Source organism: Athene noctua, chromosome 1 (assembly GCF_965140245.1).
Source record: "Athene noctua chromosome 1, bAthNoc1.hap1.1, whole genome shotgun sequence".
Lineage (NCBI taxonomy): Eukaryota > Metazoa > Chordata > Aves > Strigiformes > Strigidae > Athene > Athene noctua.
The window spans coordinates 159,666,854-159,688,768 of NC_134037.1; the positions used below are offsets into that span (position 1 = coordinate 159,666,854).

At 44.5% G+C, this 21,915-nt stretch overlaps 1 protein-coding gene across 3 annotated transcripts in view; it reads right to left on the reverse strand.

Moving 5' to 3' along the window:
• Nucleotides 1-21,352, reverse strand: part of APP (amyloid beta precursor protein) — a 233,121-nt gene extending 211,769 nt beyond the window's left edge. For all 3 annotated transcript variants that reach the window (XM_074902362.1, XM_074902352.1, XM_074902342.1), the window contains exon 1: nt 21,129-21,352. In XM_074902362.1, the coding sequence (XP_074758463.1) occupies nt 21,129-21,185 (57 nt within the window). In that variant the 5' untranslated portion in view covers nt 21,186-21,352. The remainder of the gene's footprint in view (nt 1-21,128) is intronic.
• Between the last annotated feature and the right edge of the window lie 563 nt (nt 21,353-21,915).

Below are 21,915 nucleotides of genomic sequence, written 5' to 3' on the forward strand. Positions count from 1 at the left end.
GATCTGGTTTTTCTGTATACTGAGTCATGAATAACCTCAGTCCACGTTTCACTATGCTATTCAAATCTAATTGGGGCAGATGGACAGTGGCACAACCTTATATATAAATCAAACATGATTACCATATAAAGCTCTTGCCTCGGTCTCTTCATCCTTACAATAATGCATCAGTGGCTATCAATATCAACCCTTACTAACTTCACACTATTCGTACAACAGCAACTATATGAACTTGGGTTTGCAAAACTTCTGCTCCCATGAATTTGTGGAGACTAAAGATCACCCTCTGGAGAATCAACTTCAGACCAAATCCAGTAGCCATCTTTCAGCGTTAAAGAGTTAAGATATCTCCCTCGAAGACACACAGAACATTTGAGTTTTCATCTCATCCTGATTTGAAAATGGCAACTCGACATTTGTTTTTTGTCAGCTACCTCCACACATTTCCCCTCTGCTGCCAACCTAAAACACTGCAACAGCAACTCCAGCAAACATCTGAAAATCATAAGCGAAAGTAAGGCTTTGGTGAAAATATTACTGCATCCATTAAACTACATTACACTTCTGAAAACATTGCTTGCTTTCTGCAAAAGCCTGCCACTCATATCCAAGCTGCCATATACAGCTGCTCCTCTTCATACTCTTACAGCTCCAATCTCTTCTCATTTCTAAGGCCCTGACACACGGCAGAGGCCAGCCTAGTGGCATCTCTGTCAGCCTCATTTGTTTGCAATTACAGGTAAGACAGAACATCCCTTCCAGCAATAACAATGACCAAGGAAGACTCACTAGAAATCAGTGCCACAGTGGCTAGAGAAATGTGGGTGCTGTACACATTCAGTTTCTGTAAGTACATTCAGCTTCAAGGTATACAAAGTGCATAGTCAATGAAGTATATTCTTCAATTATTCTTGATCATATAGTCCATCTGCAATACCAGATTTGCAGTTGGCACCTGGTTAACTTCACTGTTTTAAATACCTGCCTTTAGTACACCTGATACATAATTAGTAGAGAAATACTCTGCGTCAAGAGAACAGATCCCATATAATGCACATTTATACCATATTCCCAGCAGACTACTAAGTGAAACTCTCTAAGTGATTAAGGAAAAATTACCATATTTACCAGTGAAACATCAAACTGGGACTATCACCTAGATGATAATAACTGGCCATGGTTTATTCTTCTTTCATTCCAAGCATCATATTTGGGAAATACCTACAGCAGTTGCTGAAGAAAGACCTTGCAGTTCTGTCCACAGCGGCTCTTTCAAGATTTTTGATTGCAAAATTTTTATGCAGTGCTACAAAGCACTTCCATAAAGGGGCATAAGCAAGTTGCTCATTAAAGTTTTTGAAGTTACAGAACCTATGATAGGTATATTCCTCCTTAATTTTATGTAAGCAAATATTAAAAAAAAAGACAGCTGGAAACTCCTAACAGATTGTTAGCTTAAGAAAAACACAAAAATAAGTAAGTAGCATTTTAATGAGTTTGCTAAAAATTCTGAAAAATACATGATGCAAGAACATTATAATCAAATTTTTTGCAAGCCAAGTATCTGACCATAAACTATTTTAATTATAAATGTGCAATTTTAATAAAAAAATTATTAAGAACTACCTCAACTCAAACATAACATCTAAGCTATGCTGCTAAACCTAACCATGTTGTTCTTATAAAGAAGTAAAAGCTGAAAAACAATTCAGGTGCTCAGTGAAGAAGACATAACTGCACAGTATCTACCTGGACTTGTACAAAGCTTTTGATGCTGCCCCACACAATATTCTTGTTCTAAATTGGAGACATGGATTTGACGGATGAACCACTCAGCGGATAGGAAACTGGGCCAATGGTCACACTCACGGAGTTGAGGTCAACAGCTTGATGTCCAAGTGGAGGGGGGTGACAAGCAGTGTTCCTCAGAGGTCGGTGCTGGGACCAGCGCTGTTTAACATCTTTCTTGGAGATATGGACAGGGGGATTGAGTGCACCCTCAGTGAGTTTCCCAACAACACCAAGCTGTGTGGTGCGGTCGACACACTGGAGGGAAGGGATGCTGTCCAGAGGGACCCTGACAGGCTTGAGAGGGGGGCCTGTGCAAACCCCATCAAGTTCAACAAGGCCAAGTGCAAGGTGCTGCACATGGGTCAGGGCAATCCCAAGCATAAATACAGGATGGGTGACATGTGGATTCAGAGCAGTCCTACAGAAAAGGACTTGATGGACTAGTGGAAACTGGCTATGAGTCAGCAACATGCACTCACATCCCAAGCTGCATCAAGAGCAGTGTGGCCAGCAGCTCAAGAGAGGTGATTCTCCCCCTCTACTCTGCTCTTGTGAGACCCCACCTGGAGTCCTGTGTCCAGCTCCGGGGCCCCCAACATAAGGAGGTCATGAACCTGCTCAAGCAGATCCAGAGGAGACCATGAATATGATCAGGGGGATGGGACATCTGAGGACAGGCTGAGAGAGTTGGGGTTGTTCAGCCTCGAGAAGGCTCCAAGGAGATTTACAGTGGCCTTTCAGTACTTAAAGGGGACCTACAGGAAAGGTGGGCACTCTCATCAGGGGGTGCAGTGATAGGATGAGGGGTAACAGTTTTAAACTGTAAGATTTAGACTGGACATAGGAAGACATTCTTTCCTGTGACGGTGGTGAGGCACTGGCACAGGCTGCCCAGAGAAGCTGTGGCTGCCCCCTCCCTGGCAGTGTTCAAGGCCAGGTTGGACGGGGCTTTGAGCAACCTGATCTGGTGGAAGGTGTCCCTGCCCATGGCAGGGGGGTTGGAACCAGATGATCCCTTCCAACCCAAACTGTTCTATGATTGGACGGTAATTTACCAGCATCACAGCTTTCAGAAAAAAAAATATGAAAATACAGACACATTCTTGGAAACCTTTACATATCTATATGAAAAAGGGTGGGTTTTATTTATTTTTCCAACTGGGTATCATTTTCATTTTCTAGAGATGCTTTTGTTTGTTGGTTTCCCCAACATTCAACCCTATAAGTGCGCAGTCACTCATGATTTTGTCTGATGCCATGGAACTGACATTACATTTGTTCGTGCAGACAAACTATCAGAGCAAAAAAGTCACATCTCAGTATTACCTGAGCTGCTACACTTCACCTTTGATTTTATTACTCGAGAGGTAAACTGTAGGATAATATGAGCAGGATGAATTTAGCGTACTATTTATTAAGAAGGGGCACGGGGGATGGTAAAATAACCCCAATCTTACATTTTCCACTCAAGCAAGCGAATACAAATTCCAAGATACTAATGAACCCTGTCCATCTGACTACCTGCAGATAGGCACTCTACAGTTAGTCATAATTAGTTATATTTAGTATGCATACACATCAACACGCAAGCACAAACACTGTTTGTAACCCCATCAGCCTGCAGTGTTATTTCAGACCATTTGGATTTCAGCTACAATAAGCTTTATGTTTCCATTCTATGGTCATTACCCCTTTTGACAAGGGTATTCTTATTTTCTCATCTATGAAGCTGTTAACATCTTCAACAAATAGTTAACAACACAGGAAATTACTTGGCAAGGATTTAAATAAAGAATTAAAAAAAGAAAATTTGAGCTAGCCTCTATATGTTAAGTGACCAATGATTTCTCTGAATTTCATTAGCAATTCCCAAAAGTCAGTACTTAGAAAAAAACCCCATACAAGCAAAACCAAACATGCCGGTGTACAGGTTAGGCACCAAGCATTGCCAGCATTAGCCTACATCCAAACATAACATACAAACCACGTGAAAATGTTCTTAAAACATCCGCTTTGCAGTCAGAAGAGACAGCAGCAGCTACCCCAAAGGAGGCAGGAAACCATTTCTTGCTCTTGCACTGCTCCTTTAAGGAAGAACATAATGACAAACCCCTTGAGATTAGGAAGGGATGCTTGGGGAGCCTGGGTCACAGCCACATGCCCACTCAGCACACTTCCTCAGTGCCAATCCACTTTCAACAACGGATGTGACCATGCCCTTGGAGGAATCCACTTGTAGATTACATGAAGGAGTCATTAAGTGCTTTGTAAGAGATCTGGATTGCTTTAATTGGTCGTTCTCAAATGGCGGCATACCATTCTTTGCCACTATAAAAAGGGGAGAGGTGCAAAAAAACATTCTCTTCAAGCTGAACTTTATTTAAGACTATATCCTCCATTCCCTTCATGTGGAGCCTTAACAGAAGGACAGTGGTGTGTAACTGTAGCTTCTGGCCATGGTGACCCCAGTGCCTTCACTAGACAAGTGACACTGGGAGACAGGGGAGGCGGCAACTCCTTGCATTATACCAACCAGTCACAAGGAAATTTCCAAAGTAGTCTGATACTCACATTTTTCTCTTCAGCATGCACTGTTACATTTCTGACTATAGTTCAGTGACTATGCTACCTTAGACAAACTATGTGTCCCTACAAGCTGTCTTGGCATTGTCCCTCTCTCCACCTCTGTGGCTACAGCTACACTGGATGTGGAGAGGACCTGCAGGGCAGAACTGCTGAGTTTCCGTCAGTCCTCAGTGCATTTCACTTCCAATCACACCTAGTCCAGTTATGTGGCACAGGCATTCATGAGGGGCCTGGACATTTCAGGAGTGTTCCTGGAGAACACCTTCTGGTTGGGTTCCACCAGAAGCATCCAGCCCCCATGCTGCAAGGCCACCCTGCAGCACAGTGCTGAGCCCAATGAGTCAGCACATCAGCACCTGCTCCTCACTCATGCTTGTGATTTGAGCCTAAGTGCTAATATAGGCACAGCATAAAGCCACCAACTTTAATCAAAAGAGAACAGTAAAATCAGAGTCACTGAGTTTCCGGAAACCAAAGCACTGCACCAACCCTCATCTTAGACCAAAAGAGCTAGGTTTAGGGAAGCTGATCTTTTTCTTCATTTACTTTTACAAAGCTATTAGAAACAGACCTATCAGACTGGCAAACCAACAAACCACTGCATTGTAGTATAAACTCATGCAGAACTGGTATCTGCCGGGGAAGAAAAAAGTTTCCCTCAAAGCCATAATAACTGTTCAAAACCATCTGGGTGGGGTGCTTCACCTCCTAAAGGTATGTGCAAAGCTAACAAAAAGATGTGGCTAGTAGGGGAACTGTAGTGTCTTGCCAGAGTCTGCTCTTTGGTCCAGCATTACACACCTCTTCAGGAGAAGGATATCAGTAGACACTTGCTCACCCCCACTTCAGAACATCATCTTTAGAGTTAAGCTTCATTGAGAGAATATTGTTTCCTTCTGACACCTCAGAAAAATTATCTATGTGGGAACTGTATGTGCTCACACGCACAGAAAGGAAAACAACCACCCAAGTCAAGTACACCCACATGCTATTGCAAACCAGAAATTAAAGCAGGATGGCAGAAACATCATCCCTGCAGAGGGCTCAAGAGAGGCCCTTCTAGAAGACAGTCATGGCAGGTAGCAGAAACCCATGGCTCACACTGCAGCTTCAAGGCTGAGAACTGACAAAGGGAGGCGGAGACCAAGAAATGGAGGTGGCAGGTCTAGATGTCACAGTGCAGAGGCAGAGGCAGTGCCAAGCAGACCGAATACAAGTTAGTAAGACAGCATCAAAACACAGGCATGTACTACTACTGAGCATCACCTTTCCTAGTGATAATTACTGCAAGCAATGCATGTAATTTTAATACATCTTTTCCATCTCCTCCCATCATTGTGAACTGGGAAGAGAAAGAATCTACCGTGAGACCTGGGTGTGTCCGCTCTCCCAGCATTAACAAAATATTTTTTGTATGTGTACCTTCAAGTACAACCGGACTACATATTTCAAACTGTTTCACAAAACCAAACCCATTCTCTAATTCAGAAATAGTTTTACAAATAACTCCAGCCATTAAATGTTTTAGTGGGGGAAGGTGTTAAGGATTTGTGTACATGGTTCTAACAACCCACCTAGAAAAAAAACCCAAAACAAACAGTTACGACCATCATTATATAAAAGCATATACTTTTATTAAACAGAAGTAAACCTGTGTATGTGACAAATGCACAATCTGTATCCACATCAACAAGTTAAACGAGCCTATTTCTTCACACAATTCATAACATCCCTTGCATTAGCATGGAAACAAACTACAAAACTCACTGCAGCCTCTCCCCTTGGTTTCTAGGGCCTGGGATTCCTGAAAGCTGGTCCTCCTAGTAAAGACTGAGGCAAAGAAGGCATTCAGTACCTCAGCCTTTTCCATGTCCTGTGTAACATGATCCCCTGTCTCACTGAGCAATTCGCATCTTCCGTAGTCTTCCTTCTGTCGCCTGTGTACTTACAGAAGCCCTTCACGTTTTCTTTGACATCCCTGGCCAGATTACATTCCATTTGGGCTTTAACCTTCCTAACCTTCCCTCATCCCTGGATACTCAGACAATGTCTCTATCTCTGTATTCTTCCCGGGTTACGTGTCCTTGCTTTCACCCTCTGTATGCTTCCTTCTTGTGCTTGAGTTTAGCCAGGAGCTCTTTGTTCATTCAATCAGGCCTCCTGGCATTTTTGCCATTGGGATGAACGGGTCTTGAGCTTGAAGTAGGTGATCCCTGAATATTAACCAGCTTTCTTGGGCCCCTCTTCCCTCCAAGGCCTTATCCCATGAGAGTCTTCCAAGTAGATCTTTGAAGAGGCCAAAGTCTGCTCTCCTGAAGTTCAGGGTTGTCAGCTTGATTTTCACCCTCCTCTCTGTCCTCAGGATTCTGAAATCCACTATCTCACAGTCAGTGTATCTGAGGCCGCCTTTGACTTTCACATCGCCAACGAGCACCTCCTTGTTGGTGAGTATGAGATCCAGCAGAGCACTGACCTTACTGGCTTCCATATCACTTGGAGAAGGAAGTTGTCATCGGTTCATTGAAGGAACCTCCTGGATTGCTTATGTCCTGCTGTGTTGTCTCTCCAACAGATATCGGAGTGGTTGCATTTCCCCATGAGGATCAGGGCCTGTAGATGTGAGGCTTGTCCTATCAGTCTGTAGAGGGCCTGATTCACTTGTTCTTCCTGGTCAGGTGGCCTAACAGACTTCCACTACAATGTCACCTTTACCTGTCTTCTCTTTTACCTGAGTGGGGTTCTGATATTTCTTTCTTCTGGTGATTTTTTCCCCCCACCTTTCACACTGATTCATTACAGAGGAAAAGGACAGAAACGAATTGCGGAGGTAGCCATCCAGGTTCTCCAGAAGTTCTTCCTCCTCACAGCTGAAATTTGAACATATTATAATTTTTACTTTTTTGAAACTCTGATGATTCTCTGCTGATGAGGGCTGCATGGTCTCAAAAGAAGGTGTTTTGCTAAGGCACAAAATTAAAAATTTACTGAAGATTGAGGGGACAGTAAAGCCTTACTGAGATGAAGCACTCATTCCAAGTGACAAGCTCTCCTTCATTAATACTGCATTTTTACCTATGTCTAAACAAAATTTTATTTCTCCAACACTCCTGTGGTATGCTTTAAGTGAGCAATTTCTCAAAAAATCCCAGCTGCCTGTTGCAAGTGCCAACGATCCGGCAATTATGATAAGCATTTCTGAACACCTAATCAAAACAACGCAAGCTGTAGAACTGCATTATTTACTCTGTTCTGCAAACACAAATTCATAATCAGTGTGCTGCTTTTGGAAACGAAGCCATTATATCCTTTCCATTTTTTTTTTTTTTTTTTTTTCCAAAAAAGGTATATTGAAACTCCTACAATTAACTTGTCAGCTGTTGGTTTACAAGCCCCTTGCCCATTATTGTTACTTATAAGGGAATCTAGCTTGCATGCATGAACTAAGTCTAGGCATTGCGCACAATTAACACCATGTACTGTATATAGAGCTGGTTAAGACCAAAACATTTACTATTCTGGGCACCAGAAACACTTTTTAATACAATACACATGATCCACAAAGATGGGAGAATCAGTGTGGGAAGTTTCAAGAATATTTTTGAAGTATGAAGAGAGGAAACTACTATGGGTTGAGTAAAAACAAACAAACAAAACACACAAAAACCCCAAACCACTCAAAAAGAACCCACCAAACCAAAAATTCATGGTTTGGTTGACTTTTTTTAAATTAAAAAACTTTAAATATCATTTCAGGTCTGAGACAAAAAGATGGGGGGGGGGGGAAGTCTAAGCAGACTAAACCAAACCACTACCACAAATTTGTACAAATACATTTAAAAAGACATACAAAGTTTAACTATGTAGGTGCTCAACCTCCACTTCCACGCTTCTTGTATCTTTGTTCTTGATACTCAAATATTACCAACTAGTGATAAATCCTCTCTGAAAGGCCTAAGGGTGTAGCCAGAATATTAAACTTGCAATTAGTGACACCCACCCCCTCCCCACCTCCAATTTAAACAAAGTTTCCAAAGTAACATTTCTAGAAACAATAAACAGGATTTTAAAGGAAGTTCTTCAGAAAACTGTACCCTGCCTAATTTCCTAAAGGAAAACATAAAAATCTTACATATGAAAGCATCTCTTACAAACTTAGACGCAGCCTGTGTATCCTTCTTGGCCCAGATTCATTTTCTCTTTTCAAAACACAAGCAGAATGTGGCACACACAATTCAAAACCGTCAATGTTCTAGACACTGTACCAATTTAGATGCCATAAGTGATTTAACTACATAGGTCTGAAAATGCAGAGATGCTTCCCAAAGGAATTATGTGCTTTTTTTATGACATGTAATTGAAGTCATGGAACAGTTGACTAAAAATACTCCCTCGTTCTTTTCTGAAAATTTTGACTCAAAAAACCCCCTATATCAGTTCTGGTTTTCTGTACCACCTGGTTTAGCAAGAAAACTTGGTATCCAACACCACACACTTTTAATTCAAACAAGGCAGTAGGTTACATGTGCAAGGTATGCATTACCAAAACCATAGGCATTTTAATCAGGAAGTGCTAAACCACCTAGAGATCAATTAGTAATTGTAAGGCTTTCTCACTCCCCTTCCACTTGATTCTTGCAAAAGATTCACCAGTTTTCCAAAAACACTCAGTTGTTTATTTATTGCTTCTTCCCATCAACTTGTGAAAACCATTCAGTCTGGTTTTTACAATATACACCCACAGAGCAGCATATAAGATCTTCCCGGTTTCCTTCCCTTGCAGATCACCTTCAGGCAGACCAGCAATTTGGCTGCTGACACGATTAAAAGCAGTCTTTGCATTAGGAAGCCAGCAACACTATGTTTCTCAAAGTAAAATAGCTTGAATGAGAATTTGGGGGGGGGGGGGGGGGGGGGGGGAGATGGGTGCATGTGTTTCTTTGGAGTGTTTTTTGCTGGGATTTTTTTTTTTCCTAGATGAACCTTATACTGCACTGTTTCTCCTGAAGTAAGTATTAAACCCATTACAACAAGACAAAAGCAGCTGAATACCAAAAGAAGACCTGACAGACAGCACTGACCCAAAGACAAATCTAACAAGAATTACAAAAGATGCACAGTAAATAAGAACAGGGATTTTCATTCATGTGGAAGTCACCCAAAAGCACCTCAAGCCCTGGATGGATGGCTCCTGACAACACCCATCGGCCAGGACAGGCAGGAGAGCTGCAGAGGAACAGCACCAGCACCACACTGCTCAGCAAGGGCAGGGAAAACCCAAGAGGTCTTCCCCACCCATGCTTTTGCAAAGGGCAAAGGCAAGAATTCAAAGCAAGTCTTAAGACTTCTGACAAGCATATTATGAACAAACAAATAATTATTTGATGAAGTGGCAAGATAAGGAAGAAGACCCACAATTACTTGAGCTTTCCTTCATCTCCCTGGCCAAGCTCATACCTTGCCAGAAGCATAATTCCAGGTAGGGCTGCTGGCAGCCAAGCCAAGGGTACCATACTGAAATTTAACTTGCAGACTTCTGATGTAGTCAATTACTCAAATTTTAAATATTTTCCCCAAATTAAAAAGCAGAAGTAACAGACAGAAACAAAGTCTGTGCTCCAGCTTAAACACAGCATTCCCCAAAGGCTTGCATGGCCTTTTACACCGGCCTCAGCTGTTAAGAAACACACTAGGGAGCTAGCACTCCTAAGATACATTATTTAGTGATCATCCTAAGGGTTTTTTTCTTTTGCAGGCTCAGACATTAAAAAAATTAGAAGACTTGAAAATGCACATGCTCCTTATCTGATAAGGCCATTTATAACTCAAGCCAATTACTTTAAAACTGTTTCAGTCTTTCTTTAAAAATCCTGGTTTGGAGAGCCACAGAGCTGGGCTGGATGCACGGAGCAAAGACAACTGTAAACAGATACAATCCGAACTCGCTCAGCACTACCCAGCAGCATGGTAAATAATACCAACCAGCACAGCCTGCTGGTGTCCAGCTCCAGGGTCTTTTGTTTCAGCAGGACTGATTAAAAAAAAAAAACCACAACAAAACAACCTTTTATAGTGTTCAGAAAAACTTACCACTCACTTTTTATCACAATTTAACACTAAGAACAGACTCTTTCCAACTGTTTCCTTGAATAATTCCACAAATATTAATGCATTTTTATCTGTGAAATCCCAAACCATACTCAGCAGTTTGTCACAGAAAATGATAATTCACAAGAGGTTTAAAAAAATAAATCAATACAGTTTAAGGCTTAATTATGTTTTGGTAACACCACAACTTGTATCCTAAAACCAACAAGCAAATAACTTAGGCTGTATTTGCAAACAGTGTTACGGTCTACAAAACCTTGTAGGACCAGACACCGCTGTATTCCCCTTGGGGTGCAAGTTTAAAGGTACTAGGAGTTCCCCCTCAAGTACAGAATTTATATCCCACGATTTGAACAGAGAAATCTGATCTGAACTCCTGCACTTCTCCTAATTATCATGATGAAGTCCAACATCTTGCATTTACCTCTTTGGAAAATTAGTTGGGCAGTCTTCACATCTGGAGGCAAAAAATGTATTTGCCTTCTCAGTTTGCCCCAAGCCCATACTGTCAAAAATATGTTCCCAGTTTCCTATCTGAATGCCTTCCAGACAGGGGTACTTGGCATGCATTTCCTTGCCCAGTATTTCCTCTTTGAGGAGGCAACTAAGGTGTTGTTCAGTCTTCCTTTTAATAAATTACAGATTGTTTTTTTCATCTGATTTTATCTCCAGAGCCGGAATTGAACTTTTTTTTTTTAATTACCTCTATCCATCAGAGCCACTAATTCCTGTCCTGGCCCTCTCTTCTCTGAGCCCTTCTCAGAGAGGACAGGCTGAGCTCTCCAAAACGACATCTATCCCACAACAAGGTAACCTCAAATCCATGCTGAGTTAACCTAAACTCACTGTGCAGCAAAGCCCCACTGCTCAGTTGGAAGGGGGCAGGAGGTCTGGGCAGAAAAAGAGGCCATGGCAGGGGGGGAAGACCTGTGGAGCACAAGGTGGATGTCTCAGCTTTGCTCAACACTAAACTCTTCCCATGGCCCATTTTCAGTATGGGCTCGACAATTAATATCCCTCTTTAAAGTGAGGAGACCACTTAGTTACCAGGCTCAAACACCAGTTTTAGAGCAACAGAAAACTCACGACTCCTACCCCATACTGTCGAGTCTCACAAATCAACAGCACCATACTGTCACATTTCGTTTTTCTACTTATAAAAGGAGTACATAACAGCCTTTTGTTACTCAGAAGTTTTCTTTTAAGTAACAGATTAATTAAAGCTTTCTTCCTCTTATCAGTTAAGAGATACAATTTCCTTAAAACACATTACAAACATTTATGCATGCATTTACGTTCAAGCACGGGCAGACCCACTCAAATGAAAGGGGACTGTTCAGATGAACCAAGCAACATATGTCAACCTCAGTTTTCAGAGCCTGGGTCTTGACCTTCAGTATTTTTGCCCATCGCCCACAAAAGTTTTGTAGTAGTTTAGAATTTGTATTGTAGCTATAAATTAATCTAAAGCTGTTTGACAAATTCTAAGTCTCATTTAAATACATCTTCAGAAATAGTTTGGACTGTGATTTCAAAGTAAAATACTTGGATTTAATTTTACCCTGTTTATCAGAGATTACATTTTCTCTCCAAACCCAGCCTTCACAGAATTTTCTTGCAAACACCTTCAGAAAGGTATTAGCTTCTCTGCCCAAAGGAAAGTTCCTCCAATATTAAGAGCAGGGACTTAATGAAGCCTGCTGGCCATGGTGAGCCAGCAGCTCAGTGCATGGTGCCAACGCAAATCAATACCATAACCCTCCTTCTCTGACCACACAGCAGGAATTGCCCATTGTGGGCACCCACCCCTCTTGTGCTGACCCGTTTTATCTCGTCTGTTCACCAAAATAAAATAGTTTGTGACCCAACCAGGTAAGTGCCAATTTTTATCAGAGATGTCTCCTCTGCCTGGATTCAAACAGGCCCAACAGGCTAGCAGTGAAAAGTGAAATGCTTCCCTTCAACAGCTCAGAGATGTGATCATGATTATAAAAAAAACACTCTGCACACGGAAAAAGAGAAACTGGCTTTTCAGACATTAAGATTAGCAAGAGAAAAAAAAATCCCCACAAGTTACATTACCACTATGAGAAACAACAGAAGACAATGCAAAAGCAGAAATGAATCTAAAGAAAAGTGAAAGAGACTGCCAGCATCCAGGTCCTCTTGGGGACCTTCAAAAGTCTTCAAAACTCTCTCAAACACGCACATGTATTCTGGGTCTCTTATTTGGTCTTTGACTTTTTAGGCTAACTGCCCTTCTTACTCTCCTGTATAAAACATAAACAATACATTCTAAGTTTGGGAGTCTTTTTTGTTTTGCTTTTTTTTTTTTTTTCAATGATGTGAAGCTGATATTATCATGATAAATCATAATCTTCTGGGCACTGGGATTACAGACAAGTTCTCATCTGCAAATTGCTTGCAATGAAATTCCAGGAGCTAAGCAACACTGAAAGTAGGACATGTTGGAGTTCCAAAATTCTCAGTTTAAGAAGTTTGTTAAGCAATTTTAGATTAGTATTGTCCCTCTAAGACTTAATGATACTGAAGACAGAACTGCCAAAAAGAAACAGTGACGAAATTAAGATGCTGAAAGACATGTCATTAAAAACAATTTTATTCCACTTCATAGTCAAATCTGGACAGAGGACAGCTGAGACCCAGCTAGCAGAGCTGTAGAAGAATATCCAGCAAGCTTCAAAACAACCCAACAGCTTAACGCATGATACAGGTCTAAATGTCTAATACTAATGCTATGCGTGCACAAAACCGCCCCATTTCCATACTGTAAGAACTCAGCATTTAAACTATAATCAATCAATATTTAGTACACTTAAATTTACAACGCTATAAAGAAAAAAAGAAATACCCAAAATAATGAATGCCATTTTTAAAGCCACTGTCTTTTTAGCTGCATTAAGAGTTTTCTTCTCTTCCTCAGTTTACCTTCCCCTATATAATACTGTATTCTTCACCATTTACATAAATACACAGACGTTATATGGGATGTATAGAGAAGAGGGCTCAAAAAAACCCTAGAAGCCATGACTTAGTTTATGAGAAGCTTTGAAAATTAACTACAACAGAATCAAACCTTTAACAATAATACATCAAAAAAAATCTCTCCCAATGTTTTCAGGTGAGACATAGAGAACAAATGTAGCTGTTCAAGTTAGTTTTCAAATGATGAGAAAGCAAAATGGAATAAAACTACTGTATATGCTCAGTACTCCATATTTCAGATGTAAAACTCCAGCCACAAATAAATGTACATATCTAAGCATAGAAAGAAGAACAAGTTCCCTGTTTGTCTCAAAACTGTATCAAGGTACAAAGCAGGTGGTGGTGGGGAAATCAGCCCTTCGCAGAAACCGTAATTTAGAGAAAAATCAATTTTACAGGGTCAGAGCTTCAGAATGAGCAATTAAAAATGTGCTGACAAGAGGTTTGCTGCAGACATAAAGACAATGTGATAGCATGACAAGGAGATTAGTAATCAACTCCAAAATCTTGCCCCATCTCTTTTTTTTCTATGTGTGCTCACTGTATATTCGAAGATTTGGAGGTGGATGAGGAGGCAATTTCCACCTTCACCACAATAAAAGAAAATAATGGCATATTTCAAATTTACTAGCATCAAACAACCATATTACCTAAATTTGAACTGCGTATGTGTAAACCCCTGTTTCGTATTTTCAAAAACCTCAAAGTCCAATATGAATACAGTTCCCAACTAATACAAGGTTTCACTCACCCTCCCCCCTGCCCCCATCCTGAACTCCTATTAGACATGCACTTTGTTTTACTGATTGCAATTCCAAACAGTAAATCGTATAAACTGCCATAGTGGGTCACATTAGTAGCCTGCTCTCAAAAGGAGCAATTTTTAAATGCTTTTACTAACAGGTACAACCAGTTTTGCTCCATTCCTGTCATACGTTATCTGCTGTGGTTGAATAGATAAGCTCTGCTCTAGGGGAAGACGAGACCAGAAAAGGATGAACAGGGAATTCCTATTTGGAATAGCTCAAAATGGGTCAGTGGGAACTGAACGGAGTTATCCGTCCCTGAGCACAGCTCCTTGGGGATTCCTGCCTTTTGGAGTGACTTGACACTAACTTTTAACAATCAGAAATCAAAGAGGGGCCAGGTGTGAAAAGACCGTTCATGCCCTGCTGCAAGTCACCAGAGGGAAGCAAAAGGACTAACACCTTAATTAAATGTCATTACAAAAACTTCAGCAAATGTGGTTTCAGAGGTTGGTGCTCTTCCCCAAAGAAGCTGCCTCCTCTTTTAGTTGGGCCAGTTTGACTGCTCGTGACCATTTTCTGACTTGAGTCTCTGAAGCATCTGCCAGAAAATGATGCCTACCAAAAAAGGGACAGCTCATTCTTTTTCAACACAGCACAGGATCATAAAATCAGCCTAGAGAGGGGTCAAAAAGCACCAGAAGGGCTGAGCTTACAGAGTGGTGGCCACTGGTGGAAGTAAGAAGAGCAGCTTTCAGCAGCCAGCTCCTGAGCTAGGTCGGCTGCCAGCCAAACAGCAGCGTTTAACTACCACCAGAGAAGAGCGGCCAGATTACAAAACCACAAAGCACACTGGCTCACACGCTCCTCTGTTTTAAAGCTCAGCTGCCCCACAGTCCATGGAATGCCATCAGTTGACCAGAAGGTTTGCTTCCTTTGGCAAGTCTTGTAAATCACTGCAATCTACACTTACCCTTAAATCCTCAAGAGAAGATCAAGTTCTCCTGAACTTGCTGGGAAAACTATCAACAAACATAGCAAGCCAGAGGTCCAGCTTCTCAGCTGAAGTCACAGCACTTACGAAGTTGTTACACTGGGAACTACGCTAAAGAAACCAGCAATACGCGTACCTATCGCTCTCTGCTATTTTTCTTAATCAGTGAAGGGCAAGAAACCTGCAACACACAATTGTGAAATAGAGGTGTCCTTACAATCAGTAGCTGGTTTAAGGTATTCCACCCTTCTAAAAAGCATCACTTATTTTAATATCTTCATGTTCATACACAAAGATGTGCTAGACATCAGGAAAGCATGTTTTGTGAGCCACTGCAAGATACTGGCATTAATTACACACTGTGCAGTGCATTTCCCCTTACCCATATTTCCACCATGTGAAATTTTGTTTTGGAATTACTTGAATCACTGTCAAGTACTTGTTCTGCTACGAAGTACAGTATCAAAGTAATCCTGTAACCTGCATATAGCAAGGAGCTTAAGGTGTGGCGGTCTTTTTTTTAATAAACACTCATACATATATATACACACACGCATATTAATTGGCTGTCATTCAAACTGATCCCCTTGAACAGAGGCCATTATCCCCAATTATTTTATTTCTCTTTTGTTGTATGGGTAAATTCTCACAGGGAAAGATAACTATTTTTGGTAACTGAAGGCATCTCCACAGCTTTTGGAATCTACTGTAGAGCAGAAGAAGATTTAATAATCAGGTAGCTCTCTAAAGGTTTTTTAACAGAAACAAATAAAAAAGGAAGACAAATACCAAAGTTTCAAAACCAGTGTCATGTCACAATCATTTCAAGGGCAGAAAAGTGACTTATTCAGGGCTGAAGACTCAAAATCACACACCAGCCGTTACTGGCTAATATTCTCAGACAGTCTGGCTAATATTCTCAGACAGTCTGGCTAATATTCTCAGACAGTCTGGTATCACCAAAAGGGACAGAAAATGTGTGTTCAAAACCTCAACTGTAGGTATTTCCGTAGGAGATTCAGGGAAGGAGGGCAGATTCCAGATCAAGTTCTGAGAACAAGGGCTCATCACACTGACCACATTCAGTTTTAAACAAAAAATAAACCAATACCAACAAAAAAGAAAGCAGGTCAGAGCAAAAGTTCGACTTCTCTTAGGAGGAGTCCTCTGTCTCCAACCTGTTATTCCAGGTGCAATCTCATTATCAACTTTTCTCTTGGCAAACCTCAGCCTGGCAGCAACTGTTGTCAACTCCCATCGCAAGAGTACGCTCTAACAGTTAACCAAGCTTACAGAAAGTCGTTCGGTATTTTTTCAATTTGCTTCACTTTTAATCTTCTTACACCACAGGATTTTTTTTTCAAAATCCCCAGAATTTAAATCCAGTAACACACAGCTATAGACTTATGTGTTAAAACCACACAAGACAGCTCACCTAACAACTTCAATGAACCTATTACTGCATATAAACCCAATTATATTTTTATCAGTGGCAGTCTAGAACTTCATCTCTTCATTGCCTGGATATAGGAAGGTATGTAAGTGACTATTGGTTTAATACAGCCTAATACACTAATACAATGTATACACAGATGTATGCATATGGTGATTTTAATATCATACATTAAATATGAAAAGACATTGGGGGCTCACTGTATATTTGCATACATTATGTTGACATATTAGGTGATTCTAATACATCATGCGTATACATATACATGGACATTTGACAGACCATTTTTTTTATTAAACTCAAATACAATTTTTTCAACTCCTGGTTAATACTTTTTTTGGAAGATGTGACAGATGTCAAAACATACAAAGAATTCAGGATTAGGGATGTAAATTAAACCTAGAGACACTGCCTTAAAAATAAGCAAATAACTGCTTGGAGACATGTTTCAACAGAGGTGAACCAAACAAACTGTGGATGAAGCAGGTTAACCAAGCTCTGTCCTTGGAGCTCCATTTTCAAGACTCAACTGCAGAAAGCCCTGAGCAGCCTGGTCCGATCCCAGAGCTGGCCCTGCTTTGGGCAGAGGGCTAGACCAGAGACCTCCTGAGGGATCCTGCAATCCCATCTATTAATTTCTTGACCAAGTCTCCACACTCAACATCTTATGTTAATTATTTTACTAAATCACTAAAAAAAATAATAAACTAATCAGAAAAACAGCTGCCAGTTCATGAAGCAGTTACACGAAGTTACTATGCTGTTGAGCTATTTTGCTAAGTTTTACATTGTAAAAGGACTGCCAATTAAAATAAATTGTCATACCTTTTCTTCATACAACTTATAAACCAAACTGTTAATAAACTGTAAAGGATAATAAAACACATGCAAAGAGAAAGTCATGAAAAGCCATCAAAGATCATTTAACTTTCTTGTAGGTTCGCCATACAATCCAACACTGATCAGTTTAAAACTGATTAAGAAGGATCAATTGTGTGTCATACAAACAGCTTATGAAAAAAAATATATTAAAATACCAAAATCTTTTCAGCTCTTTCATGTTTTCATACATGTTTTGTGAAGAAGCACAGCAGCTGATCACTTCCCCCCCTCCCCTGAAAAGGCATTTGAAGAGACTGCAAGTCTCAAACTTGTCTGGTGCTCATTAATCAAGCAAAGACAAACGAGGGAGGCACGGTAGAAGCTCATTTTTCACTCTTCTAATTTGTCTACCTGACTGCCAACGATCCTGACAGCAACCAGAACCACAGCACCTGCCCTGCCTCGCTTACCCACGCAGCTGCCCACCCCAACACAGCAGCATTTTCAACAGGAAGTGCAAAAGAGACCCTTCAACAAAGGCAAAGCCTGAATTTGGGAAAAGGAAACAAAAGCCTGTAACAGAAACGAAAGAAAGGCTTCGTTCCCCTTCCCATGTTGCAAAAGCAATTTCTAAAGATCTGCTTGAAAACTAAAGAATGAAGAAATACTTGGGATCTTTCACCAAAAAAAAACAAAACCCAGAAATAGAATGTATAAAGCACTACACTACCCAGGGTTTGTTGGGGTTTTTTTAAAGCAGCTTTTAGGCAAGATACTTCTTGTCAGCTAACCTTCTGAGGGCTAGCTTGTATATCCAATGCCTTAAAAACTTGATTTCAGTCAGTTGGTAAGAGTCTCACTTATAAACATGGAGACGGAGCACCAAGCAGAGCAAGCACGGCAGAAATTCTGATAATCTCAGTGTGCTAGTAAGAAAAAAAATCTTGAATTATAAACCGGGATCATTCACACAAATTCACAAGGATAGTTACCGTCTGCTGAAATCACACAATTAATGAAAAGAGATTAAATGGAAAAATAGTTGCTGAAGAATATAACAGTTTTGCAAATTCTGAGCGCTCCTGGCCAATGGATTTAACCCCAGTATGATTCACATGAGTGGTAGAAGCAACATGCTGAGCAACCACGACATCACCAGAGCATCACTAAGGATTATTTCCTTTAAAGTTGCATAAATAAATATTAATCTACCCATAATTTCAGAAAGGAATTCTTCATGTGTAACATAGAAAGAATTTCTTTTCTTCCTTTCCTTTTTACTTATACCATTCCCTGTGAAAGCAAAGTACAGGTTCTTTGCTGCTTTCCAGAAAGCATTTGTTAATATGGCAGGAAAAACGTTGAATTTCAGAAAAAGAGATCTAAAGAGAATCTAATTCAAACATCAAAATTTCATGCTTTACCATACGAAGACAGTTCAAGTGCAGTAAATGCATGCATGCAATTCCTATTATCAAATGTTTTAGCACTATAAAAACAATCACTTATTCCAAACATCAACCTTAAGTTTCAAGATTGAGAAATGCCTGACGCAAGACAACCTGATGTTAAAACCCACCCCACTATCAAACATTAAAAAAACCGACAAAGGCAAAGCCTCGAATGTTCATATGGAATGACAAAACAAGATCGAAAGCTTCTGCAGAAACATCAGTGCCCATCTAAGCAAATATTTCAAGGCAACGGATGTCTCTGAAAATTCTGGATCTCACTGAAGCAGACACCATTGCAGAGGTCTCTGAACACACTCTCCCCTGGATCTATTCGGTGCAAAATCCAAGTCCTCTGTCTTGCAAGCACCTTTACAGTGGCAATACCTACATACCTATCTGTAAGGCCAGGGCTACAGGGACCCAACAGAAATGCCCACCCCTCTGTGGTCTATTCTGAAGCACAGACCCAATCGTAAAACCTCATTTTTTACTTCAGCTATGCACCCAAGGCAGAGATTGCCTTCTGTTGCATTCAGACAACAAATGGTTGCATTAAGCTGGCAAAACCCAAATGAGTCTTGTAACTGGAAGCTTTAAACCTCTGAGCATCTTTACAACTGCTCGGCTTGATATACCCTGCTCAACACTGGCAAGATGACGCCTTGAAGCAAGAGCCCGTGCCTGGCAGCCTGGGCAGTGGGGACGGACAGCCGGGATGCAGAGCCGTCTCCCCTCCTCCGCCAGGTACCGGGGTCCCTCCTGGGAAGGGCACTTGAGCCGCAGCCCCGCGTCCCCCCGCCCGAGGGGGAGCGCAAGCTTCAGGCTGAGGGCTGGCACTCACCTCACCCCCACCCACCCCTCGGGCAGAAGCGGGGGCTGATACTAGGGAGGACCGAAGCTGAAGTCTCAAGGCCGAGGTCTGGCAACCGAGGACCGACGGAAAGCAAGAGATAACCCTCCCACACTTTTTTTTTTTTTTTTTTTTTAGGGGGAGAGGAGGGCGGTAGCACCCAGCCGTGCCCGCTCCTCCTTTGGGGCCGGGGCTTGCGGAGCTCCCCCGGGGCCCTCCGGGCTCCTCACGACCCCGGCAGGAGCCGCGGTGCGCTCACACCCCGGCCAGAGGGGGGGGTACGGGGGACACCTCCCAGCCCCACCCCGGGGGGCCCTGCGGAGGGTGCCGCCAGGCCGGGGGCGGGCGGAGCCGCCCCCGGGGAGGGGAGGGCAGGGGCGGCCGCGGAGGGGCGCGGGCTGCTGGCGGCCGCAGCGCGCACAGCGATGCCTCTCTGCTGCACTGCAGAGGCGCCATCTTCTCGCGGCTCCGCGCCGCTCGGCACCGACAGACCGGCCCGCCCGCGGCGGGGGGGGGACGGGACGGGGGACGGCACGGTCCTGGCCGCCGCCCCCTCCCCGTGCAGCCCCCGCGGGCGCCGCCTCCCCGCGGGGAGCGCCCCACGGCCGCCCCACACACCTGCGCGGGGGGCGCCGCGGGGGAGGCGCTGCCCTGCCCTCCCCCGGCAGCGCCCACGCCGGCGGAGGCGGCGCCCGCAGCTCCGCACCCCCCGCCCCGCGGGGAGATGCCGCCGGGTCCCCCGCCCGCAGCGCGCCCACACGCGGGGAAAGTTTCCCTTCCCCAGCCCCCGGGGGGGAGAAACCCCCGCGGCGGGGCCGGCGTCCCCGCGGGACGCGCTCGGCCCTTCCCGCCCTACCCTTCCCGCCGGCAGCGCCGCCGCCGCCCCCCGAGCCAGACAGCTCCGCGGGCGGCGGCCGAAGTTAACGGGGAAGCGCCCCGGCGGCGGCGGCCGTACCAGCGAAAGCAGCCGGCACCGGCGGCAGGGACGGCCGCGGCCCGCCGCGGACACGCGTGGCGGGGGTGGGGGGCGCCGGCCCCGGCGGCTTCCAGCCCGCTTCCTCCTCACCGCCTCCGCCACCCCCCGGCTCGCCACCCCGCTCGGCGGGAGCGGCCCTATTGTTCGGCGGCGGGAGGGCGACGGCAGCCGAAGAAGGAGCACCCCCGCCGCCCGGCTGCGTGACGAGCGCCGGCGACCCCCGCCCGCCCCGCCCCGCCGCGGCCGAGCCCACGCCGCAGGGGCGGCTGCGGGCAGACAAAGCCTGGGAGAAGCGGAGGAGCACGGCGGGGAAGCCCCCGCCCGGCCGCCACCTGCCCCGCTTACCTCGAGAGCCCGAGCGGCGCCGGAGGCCAGCAGCAGGAGGGCTAAGTGGGGCAGCATCGCGGCGGCCGGGAGGGGGGCAGGGAGGAAGGGAAGGAAGGAGGGAGGCCGGCCGGCGAGACGCGGCGGGGTCCGGCTGTAAATCCGCGGGGCCGCGCCGCTGCCGGGGAGAGCGACTGAGCTGCGGCGGCACCAGCCGAGCGCCGCGGCGGGGCCGGTCAGCTGATGGCCCGGCCCGCCCCCGAGCGGGCGGCCCGCCCCGCCCCGCCCGCCCGCCGGGACCCCTAGCGGCGGCGCCGGGGCGGTGCGGCTCTGCCGGGCGGCCCCAGCGCCGGCGGTCCGGGCGTGGCTCGCTGCCTGCCACGGTAGTGGCGGCCCGGCCTGCCCCTTCTCCCCGGGCCGCTGCGGGGTTAGGCCCGAGCGGCGAGGCGGCTCCTCAGGCCCCGGCCCGGCCTCGGAACGGCTTCCAGGCCAGCCTTAAACCCGTGGGGTGGCTGCCCTCGTACCGGCGGTCGGCAGCTGCAGCACCCGTCGCCTCCGCAGCCGCTCCGGCAGCGTCGGTAACCGCTTCCAGAGCCACCGTGCCGCCCTGCCCGCCGCTGCCGGAGGCCCCCGCGTCCGCAGGAGCCCCGACGCCTCCCTGCGCCGTCGCCCCTCCGAAGCGTCGCGTACAGAAACGCAGCCCCCATCGTTGCAGGGTGTTCACAGAAAAACCCGAATCCAAGCATGTGTGTGATTTACAAACCACGTAACGAATTCTGCCTTCTCCAGCAAGGTTGCGCACCAACCT